The sequence below is a fragment of the Rosa rugosa genome, chromosome 1 (assembly GCF_958449725.1).
Source record: "Rosa rugosa chromosome 1, drRosRugo1.1, whole genome shotgun sequence".
NCBI classification, from domain to species: Eukaryota; Viridiplantae; Streptophyta; class Magnoliopsida; order Rosales; family Rosaceae; genus Rosa; species Rosa rugosa.
Genome location: NC_084820.1, coordinates 7407563 through 7417711, shown reverse-complemented (window position 1 = coordinate 7417711; position 10149 = coordinate 7407563). Strand labels below are relative to the sequence as shown.

At 39.9% G+C, this 10149-nt stretch overlaps 1 protein-coding gene and 1 long non-coding RNA gene across 2 annotated transcripts; both read right to left on the bottom strand.

The window, feature by feature from the left end:
- Positions 1 to 31: 31 nt before the first annotated feature.
- Positions 32 to 2984, bottom strand: LOC133713999 (uncharacterized). Its single transcript, XM_062140013.1, has 7 exons — positions 2366 to 2984; positions 1663 to 2182; positions 1283 to 1543; positions 1084 to 1175; positions 890 to 982; positions 703 to 785; positions 32 to 493 (listed from the first exon to the last, which is right to left on the bottom strand). Exons 1-7 carry the CDS (start codon positions 2882 to 2884, stop codon positions 310 to 312), a joined length of 1752 nt encoding a protein of 583 aa, XP_061995997.1. The 5' UTR covers positions 2885 to 2984; the 3' UTR covers positions 32 to 309.
- A 217-nt stretch (positions 2985 to 3201) lies between these two features.
- On the bottom strand, positions 3202 to 4051 carry LOC133709855 (uncharacterized). Its single transcript, XR_009846392.1, has 3 exons — positions 3942 to 4051; positions 3748 to 3795; positions 3202 to 3499 (listed from the first exon to the last, which is right to left on the bottom strand). It is a non-coding gene; the product is annotated as an uncharacterized LOC133709855 (long non-coding RNA).
- Positions 4052 to 10149: the final 6098 nt, after the last annotated feature.

Here is a 10149-nt window from a genome sequence, read left to right as displayed (position 1 = left end):
TTATGTTTATTTCTTAATATACATGTATGTGTATTGAAAACCATAATATATAAAGCTGATATAAAGCAATATCAGAACCAAACAGCAGTCACAGACCACCATAGTGTGGCACACAATTTTTCAGTCAGAGTATAATAGATATTAGCCCATAAATGGAGCCCCAATAACAACATAACCAGAACAATGTAGGGGAGCCATACAGTACCAACAATTTAACAGAAATAACTGACTGAATGATATAATATATATTTCGTAAGCAAGTTAACAAACTAATTAGGTAAGTACGAACTAGTTTAAGCTCTAATCTATTTAGAGTTTAAGCTTCTTTGCCATCCTGGCTGCACCTAATATCCCTTTACTGATAGCCTGCTTGGCATCTCTCCTAGCCTGCCTATCCAAAACTGCTCTCCACTGGCGATCAGACAAACTCTCTTTACCAGCCAATTTCCGTTTCATATTGTAGTATCGACGATAATTGTCCATATAGTTGGACCTGGTAGTAACAAACACAGTGTGTTAATGCGAACAGAAACAAGATACAATTGAAAAATACATGACTCAATTCAACAGTCTAGACAACTAGTTATTAATCACGACCACAAAGAGCAAATGAAGTTAGCACTCATGAAAGAGGGAGTATGAAGAATATTGACTGCTGTTTCTAGTCTGCTAATCTATTTCAAAATTGGATGAAACACTTACTGAGATAAGTTATTCCCAGATGTAGTTGCTTTGGATACATGAGAACTCGCATCCACAGATTTAGAACCCAGTTGTTGATTGATCTGTTTTCAACACAATTACAAAAAAAAAAAAAAAGGGTAATTTAGATGAGAACCAAATAGTGAACACCATGATCATTCTTATTTCAAGACTTCTCTCAACAGACCTCTGCAAGCAGTTCCATGTGTTCTTGAGGGATAATGGCCGAAATAGCATCAAGCCCACATTTCTCACTAACCATTTCTAGAAGAAGCTTAACCTGAAAAAATGTTCAGATTTGAGTCATTAAAACTTAAAGTCATGAACAAAATGATAGTAGCATCCTTGTCTATTAAAATCTAATATAGGAAAAACAAGCACCTCTTCCTTGAAAGGGAATTCTCTATCAGGCAAAATCTGCATGTCTGCCAAGGTCTTGACTGTACCCCTCATCAAATAAGAAGAGTGTACTCCTGTAGGATAACAGCTATTACACTTCTTCTATCACATGTAGAAAACAAATGCACAAAAAGTTTAAGTGACTATACAACATAATTTCTGAGAGACAGAAAACACTAACCTAATTTATTGAACATTGTTGAGACTATTTCAAAAACAAGGTGCCGGATATTAGTGCAGCGATAAGAAAGTAACTTTGGAAAAGTAGCACACAATTTTTCAATTAGAGTTGGCTCAGACTGGCTTCCATCATCCATATTTGCATTCATCAGAGCACGGTCAACTCCCTGTTTAATCATGCCTTCATCAATATAAGCAACAAGACGCATAAGAGCGTTTGCTGCATCTTGGACGGTCCTTAAGTCAGACTGTTCGAGTAAAACTGTCAAATGCAAAGAAAGTATGTCACTAAGAGGAGAAGGTATCTAACGTACTCAAAGCTGTATTATATGCAATAAAAGTTGGTTAAGAGAAGAGTTGAGGGAAAACAAGAGTCTATACCAATGAGTGCATCAAACATAATAGGGAGTTTAATTTTGCAGATTTGCTTGTTCAGGGAATAGACTTTAGGCACTCCAAAATTGAGCAAACCAGCTATAGTTTTCATGATGAAATTCGTCTTGTGTTGGGAGACAGAAAGACATATTGAGCATATTAGATCGAGCAACAATTCGAGGTCAACATCTGGTGATGATGGATGGAGGCAGAGTCTGTACAGAGCATCTGTGATGAGTCCTGTAACATGGGTCTGGTGCAGTTCTAAGAGATCCTTAAAGTAGACGAGCACAGCAGTTCTGTCCTCGGTTGACATAGCGCCAAGGCATAGCATCACAAGATTCAAAGTATACATGGCCTTGAGTTGGTCGATGCGATTAACTCTATCAGTATTTGATTCCGCACGTGGCGGAAGATACTTTTTCATTAACAAGTCAGTAATGGTTTTACTTGCAGGGCCAAACAGGGGAGTTCCTCGAAAACTTTGCAGTGTGTCGTGAACACACAAACCTGCTTGTTCTCTTAGCTGTTCGAAAGACCGGTTAGCATTCATCACCATATTCCAATTTCACTAAATTATCAAGTCTCTACTACATCTAAACCTCTAAAAATCCTCAGTTTCAAGATCATAACCGCAGCAGCTAGCGGTAAAGTTCAATTATTATGAATACATAGCAATATCGAAAGAGTGAAAAGGTAATGTACCTACCTCGATGCTGGAGACGACATAAGCGAAGCTGAACAAGGACCTGAAGGGTTTCGAAACTTGTGACCAGTTGTTGACGCAGTTAGCGCTGCTAATGAGCAACTGAGCTATGCATTTAACTCCTGTGCAGGCGGCACTGTCGAAGCTTGCTCTTGGAGATGAAGAACGGAGAGCTGGGGCTAAGGAATTGCAGACCAACTGGAGATTGTTGATGAGAAATGCTGGCGGGACTTTGGGGATGACGATGGACAGAATTGTGATGTGGGCGTGGAGCACGTCTTCGGAAGGTCGGGGCTTCGAAGCGGCGATCAGGTCGAGAGAGGAGCACGTGGCGCCCAAGTAGGCCAGCGGCGTCGGAGGAGCCTTGTGGTCTCGGAATACCTGGCACATGATGGCTATGAGCTTGCGGATTTCGAGGTCGATTTCGCGACGGCTGTCAGAGAAGCGCATCAGGATTGAGAAGCCGATGTTCGCCGCGGCGTCGTCCACGGTGGTGCTGGTGGTGGGGTTTAGGGTTTCCATGCCTTAATTGGGAGAGAAACCCTAGATTGATTGATCCGGTTCGCGGTTCAGATAGTAGAGAGAGTTTGTTTTGATCACGGGGTTTGGCGGGTTAAGTGTGTTCTCATCACATCACGCCTAACGCCTCGTTTTTAAATTGTTTTCCATATAAAAAATTTTACGTTACCGCCCCGACTTACCTTTCAATCTTTCATCGTTGAACCCTTTTTTATTTTATTTTTTATTTAAATGAACTTTGGTTTACTACTAGCATTCGTGCCCGCGCGTTGCTGCGGGTTTTGGAAGAAAATGTGCAAGTCTTGAAGGATAGAGAATTTATTTTGGAAGAAAATGTGCAAGTCTTAAAGGACAGAGAATTTAGTTCGAAACTAACATAGATCTTGCTTGACTAACATTACCATTAATATAAATGTTCGGGTAATGTTCAAATATATATTACAACTGCTGTTAAAACAGCTTATCAAAAATATATTGTCCTAGGCTAACCTAGTTACAATCGTTGCTTCATTTGGGTACCAAAAAGAGATGTCGATGTCTACCAAAAGTGACATTAGTTGCTGAGAAGTTGTTAGCCTAGTGATGATTAGCTGTGGAGGTTGTCCAAAAAGCTGCTTCCTCCATTTGTATTTACACAAAAAGTCACACCATACATTTTAGATTATGGAAAAAAAAAAACTACACAATACTTTTACTCATCTAAAGAAACCGACAAACCAATATTGCAGTTCATATCAATTCTTTTACCAAGGCTATTGAAACATCAATGCGTGGAAAACTAAAACTATGGTAATTAACTGTTCAAATATTAGGATCAATACTTAATGTCTTTTGTGTACATGAAACACATTAAGTCAAATATATACCTGAATTGCAGAAAATTAAACTATCCGACAGCACACTGTTCCCAAAATCTGTAAAATAAAACAGGAACAATTGAAACTTTATAACAACAGTTACCATAGTTGCAGATGCCATAAACTCAATGTAGAAAAACAACACAATACAATGAAAGCAAATGAAACCATTGGCTGACCTAACAAAAATTCAAGGTTCATACCTGAATAAGAATAAAAGATGGAGACAACGATAAACAACAAACCAAGGAACAGTGGCACTGCAATGATACGTACACTTTTTTGCATAAAATCTGTAAAAAGCGAACAAAACTGCAACAAAATTATCAAATTAATCATATAACTCTTTACTGTTACATTTACTGTTACATTTCTGTAGCCAGTTTTGTTAGGAAATCAACCTTGTTAGGAAAGTAATCCTAAATATCCTCTGTATGATGGCAGTATGATCTGTAGATATCTATTAGTTTTTGTACTCCTTTATTATAGCTTGATTATAGGATCAGTGAGATTAGTTACCTTGTGAATATAGGTTTGTACCCTCTATATGTAATCTGTATGTAATCGACAATGTATCAATGCAATATCATTTTAGCCAATCTTCTTTCTTTCATGGTATCAGAGCAGGACTAAAATCCTGATTCCATAGCCGCTGCACCTTATCTTTTCGTGCAACGAATTTTCTTCTCATTACGTTGTACTCTATATCTCGTACAACAATCCTTGATCTCATTTCCATGGGAAATCAAAATGTCAGATCATTTTTCATTGATCATTATGATCATCCGGCTTTGGTAATAGTGTTCAACCAACATAATCGACCAAACCAATCTAATCGGCAAAACGGTTCCTCCGGTTGCAGTCCTCTCTCCGAGCAAGAACTTCAACAAATTTTGGCTATTTTGAATCACAAAGTATCTTATGATTCTTTTAGTCCTCAATCACATTCAGCTACCACTAAACCAGGTTTATCTAAGATCGCTTCCCGCAACTGGATCATTGACAGCGGGGCGACGGATCACATCTCTTCATCTCCTAAATTATTTTCGCATAAGAGTAAAAATTGTTCATTACCTCCTGTGTTATTACCTAGCGGAGAGAAGACTAATATTGTTGCAAAAGGATCATTGCCTCTGAATTCTGTGTATTATCTGCGTGATGTACTGTGTGTGCCTACATTCAAAGTTGATCTGTTATCGGTCAGTCGTCTAACATGGGGCTTGAATTGTTCAGTGACATTTTTCCCATATTGGTGTGTTTTGCAGGATCTGGCTACAAAGAGGATGATTGGTTTGGGTAAGCAGCGTGATGGATTATACTACTTGGTAGCATTGGCAACGAAGAAAACCTTGACCAATTCCTATTCATCACCAAACCATCTACCAGCCTGCAACCTCACAACCTCCTCTACCAATCTCTGGCATAGCCGTTTAGGTCATGTTTCTCATTCCCCGTTAAAATTCATTGCTAAGAACTTCTTAAATCTTTCAGTTCAGCATGCTTGCCCTATTTGTCCTTTGGCTAAACAACATCGCTTGCCATTTGGTGTTAGTTCCATTTCATCTGAAAAACCGTTTGATTTAATCCATTGTGATATTTGGGGTCGATATAAACACCCTTCTCTTTCTGGTGCTCATTACTTTTTAACTATCGTTGATGATTATACTCGTTTTACTTGGATATTCTTGATGAGACACAAAAGTGAAACACAATCACTTTTGAAGCATTTTTTTCGCTATGTGTCTACTCAATTTTCATCACATATTAAGACTTTTCGAAGTGACAATGGTGCTGAATTTCTCTCACTCCAATCTTTCTTCAAGGATAATGGTGCTATTTTCCAACATTCCTGCGTTTACACGCCTCAACAAAATGGGGTAGTGGAACGCAAACATCGTCACATTTTGCAAGTTGCACGGGCTTTGAAATTTCATGCTCAACTCCCTACACAATTTTGGGGAGAGTGCGTTCTTTCTGCCATTCATATCATCAATCGTCTTCCAACTCCTCTTCTTTCTTTTCAAACTCCTTTTGAACGCCTTTACAAAAAAATCCCTTCTTTTTCTCACCTTCGTCGTACCATTGGTTGTTTAGCTTTATTTATCATCAATAGTCTGCATATTGCTGTTACTACATTCAGTTTTGAATTGGCAGTACTAAAAGACAAAGTTTCTCAGTTCTGAATATTAGTAACTAAAAGTTATATGTACTTTCCGTTAAAGAACACATACTGTTATATTGAAAAGACAAAGAAAACAAATTGTTGGGGGTTCTGCAAGATACTTAATTGTCGTATTTGATCCATTTAAATATATCAAAATATATTTGATATATCAAATTTTAAATATATCAAAATTTAATTATATTTGATCCATTTAGTCGTATTTGATCAAAATCCAGAACACTTAATTGTCTAAACTTAGTTGTATAGTAAATAATGCAAGCTACAAAAATAGTCAATCTAAATCTGTCATAAGGTTGGGTTCTTAATTGGCTTTCATTAAATAACACCCCAAAATAAACCCAAACCAATTCCTCCAATAAATGTTTATGGCAATTCAAAAGTTGCAGCTCAAGGAATACCAGCTAAATCACTGACTGCATTATCTCAAACCAATTTAAAGGAAGCAGAAGTGATTAGACATGTTATCTCAAACCAATTAGAAGGAAGCAGAAGTGAATAGTTATGTTATTTCTAACCAAAATACATACAGGGACCTGCTATTAAGAATCTCAAATTGATCAAGTCACACACATATACACAATTTCACGCAGAGTACTATAGTTTCACTTACAAACCAACACAATTGTTTTGTTTTGAGTAAGAGCTCTCTCTCTCTCTCTTGTACTTATTTCGTCTCTTCTCTTTCTTTGCACTGGGCGAACAACAAAATCCGAAAAGAAACTTTAAACTTTAAAACTCACTGTAAAAAATAACTAACAGTTAAAGGTTTTCACTTATTTTCTTCATGTCTCATCTCTGACTAATTAGTACATATGAGTTTTTTTTTTTTTTTTTTTTTTTTTCATTTGGTTGCCTACAATTCAATAGGATGGAAAGGCTAAGTTTCAAAAGCAGCAGCACTCAAGCCAAAGTCATGGGCACTTTAGTATCAATATCAGGTGCATTGGTAGTAGTTCTCTTTATGGGTCCAATTATTCCATCCACTACAGCAGGAAAAAATTGGGTAAAAGGTGGCCTATTACTCACTGTTGGGTTCCTTATGTTCTCAACCTGGTCTATCCTTCAAGTGCTTGCAACCTGCCCATTTGTACTCAAGTATACATATGCAGAAAATACCATGAGGACGACGTCATCATGTGCATTATGCTGTTCTCAATAAAGACTAATGTATTTACATGTATTTATACTGAAGCAACAAACAGTTAACATCTATACGTAAACAGCACCATCAAAAATGATCCCAACACCCAGGAAAATTAAAAACCTTCACTCTAGACATCCAACTCTCCACACTGTTCCATTTAGTTCCAAGCAATAAAGCATTAAATTCTTCAATACCCAATTCAAGCTTCAAAATTTCACACTACTCTGTTCTATCAGCAACAAAACACACCCAATATCCAAATAACACACAACAGCAAAACACATCACATCAAATCGTGAAAACAAAAAATAAGAACACCCAAAAAGCTAAAAGAATTGAACCTGAAGAATTAACTCCAAATTGGTAGAGATCCTGAGTAACATAACAGGGAGCCTCCTGGATAATATTCCCACTCTCAAACCGCTCCATATCCTCCTACACTCTTTTAATAACAATATCCAACCAGGAACACAAAAACAGAGAAGAACCCAGTAGCTAAAATTCTCAATGCTTATCAAGGGTTGAATCCCAGAAAGAAAAATTTAAATATAATAAGCAAAAACCCTTCAAGATGAAATCGTAGACCACCCTCAACTTTAACTCCCTAGGAGGACAATACTGACAATGTTAGTTGAATCTCAAACATAAAATCCAACATACAATCACACTTGACATGCAGAACACAATTCACCTCCAAGGCACCCTATGCATTTCAAAATGTACCGACCCAATCCCAAAACATAATCAGACACTATTGAATCGTTATTTGCCCGGGTTCCTTATTCTTTTCAAATTAAAATCAACCAGAGCTGGTTATAGAGATAGAAAACAATTGTGGGTAGTGTGATTTCTAGCAAAGACCAACATGCAGACTCATCAAGCGGCCAATTTTATACAGTCCAGTTAAAATATGATTGGAGTAGAGTGAATATACCTTTTTCAATTTTTTTCTAAACTGAAAATGTAACAGACATAGTTATAGAGGTGGAAAACAATCATGGGCACTGTGATCGCTAGCAAAGATCAACATGCAGATTCATCAAGTACCCAATCTGATATAGTCGAATAAAAATATAGACCAGGTAGAGTGAATATACCTTTTGAACAGCTGAAAATTTCAAAATTCAGAAGCTTTTCGTCGAAACAGAAGCTTCATTGTAGCGATGTTGACGGAGAAAAAACCAAATGAGCTCGATTACGCGCGCATTGGTCTAGTTTGTTTTGGATTCCTTCATGCAGAATCAAATCTAATGGCTTAATACAATCATTCAATTCCTCTCCCATTTCCTCCAGAATCGCCTTCCTTCTCCTTGCCCAAATCAGTCACACACCCAGAAATCTGTCACAAAAAAGACCAAATCAGACACATACCCAACAATCCTTCACAGAAACCCAACAAATAAGTGCTAAATCGAACAGAATAACGACATGCAGAACCCATCGCATGTCGAGAACAAATGCGCAGACCTCAACCAGTTCAACACCTTTTATACCCAAGTCAAACAGAACACCGTAATTAGGCCAACAAAGGAAGGGTAAAATCGTCATTTCCAGTACCGGCTCGGCTTGAGCCGGCACTGTTACTAAGCCGATGAACAGTTAACTGAGAATTAGTATATAGTAAATAAGAATAATAAAAACAAGTGTACCTACATGTACGTTGCAAAGCATAATTAGCTATAATCAGACACACTCATCGTACCGCCAGAGGTACCAACTATCATCAAAGGAGTAACCCACAGATAGGCAGCCAGGCGGGCCACGGCCGGAGCACAAGAGTTCCCCAGGATCACCGCTGACGCGCCGCCACACACTCTGCCAAGACGGCATCAGAAGCTACTGAAACTGGGAACTGAAGCACATCAGTCCCACATCGAAAACAAGGAGAAGATCAGACCTCTCCTCACCTATAAAAGGTCCTCTCTTCTCCCTTCATTAAATTACGCATTAACTCTCATTTATTACTGTGCTGCCTATATATATATCAACTGACTTAGGCATCGGAGAAGTGAAGACCGCCCAACGCGGTCTCCTTCTGACGCCTTGTCTTTCATTTGGCAGCTAGCAGGAATCACCAAGCATACAGAGTAGCGGTCCGCCCGCCGGACCCGCGTTAAACGAAGGTTTGGCTACCGCCAGACTTCGAGCATTAACATTGGCGCCGTCTGTGGGAACCCTTGAACAAGAGGTCATCCCATCACAACTACCATGACTAGCGGTAGCGGGGGAAACGCCGATGAGCAGGCAGACCAATCCGCCATCCCCCAACCATCCAATCCAGCGGTAGGTGTTAACCGCGCACTATTCAACACCCCAACTAACCCTGGCGGTGAGACGGATCCAGGCAGCAGCCGCCCACCAGGCCAGGACCTCGCCGCCATGTACGAGTTGGCACTGGCAGACCTTCACAAGGCAAACAGAGAACGTGAAGAGGAGCGCAGAGAGAAGACCGAGGCCCAAAAGCAGGTGGCTGCGCTGATGTCACGTTTTGATGACATGAAAAGGACGTTAGAAAGAACCGCCAACCCGGTACAAAGCGAGCATTCGCATAGTACAAGGCGTAGTCATCCCAACGCTGGTGCATTGGGACCGGAACCAGTTGTACAGATGCAGGTCCCGCTGGACCCCCCTGAACTACTGGGGATGGGACCACCGCCCATTCCCCAACTCATGTTGGAGCAGGAAGCAGAGTCGGTACCACGCACCAACCGCTCGGAAATTAGGGCAAGAACTGAGGGTGGTCCGCCTGCGCCAAGGCATAGGCAGACCCAGCGGAGTACATATGCCGGACCCGCTGGCGACGCAACAGCCCAAATTCTGGAGAGGATGCAGCAGTTGGAACAAAGGCTGGTCCGGGCGGAGTCGGGCGCCGCGCCATCAACTCAAAGTCCACTTTTCACGTCCAGACCAGGGCCCTTCACCGCTGCAATCCTACAGGCTATCAGGCCTGCGTACGCAAAAACTCCGAAGATGTCGCATTACAGCGGTACAACCGACCCCTTCGTCCATATGGACACCTTCAAGAAGGTCACCAACAATAAGGGATTTGACGACCCCACTCTGTGCCACTTGTTCAGCGAAA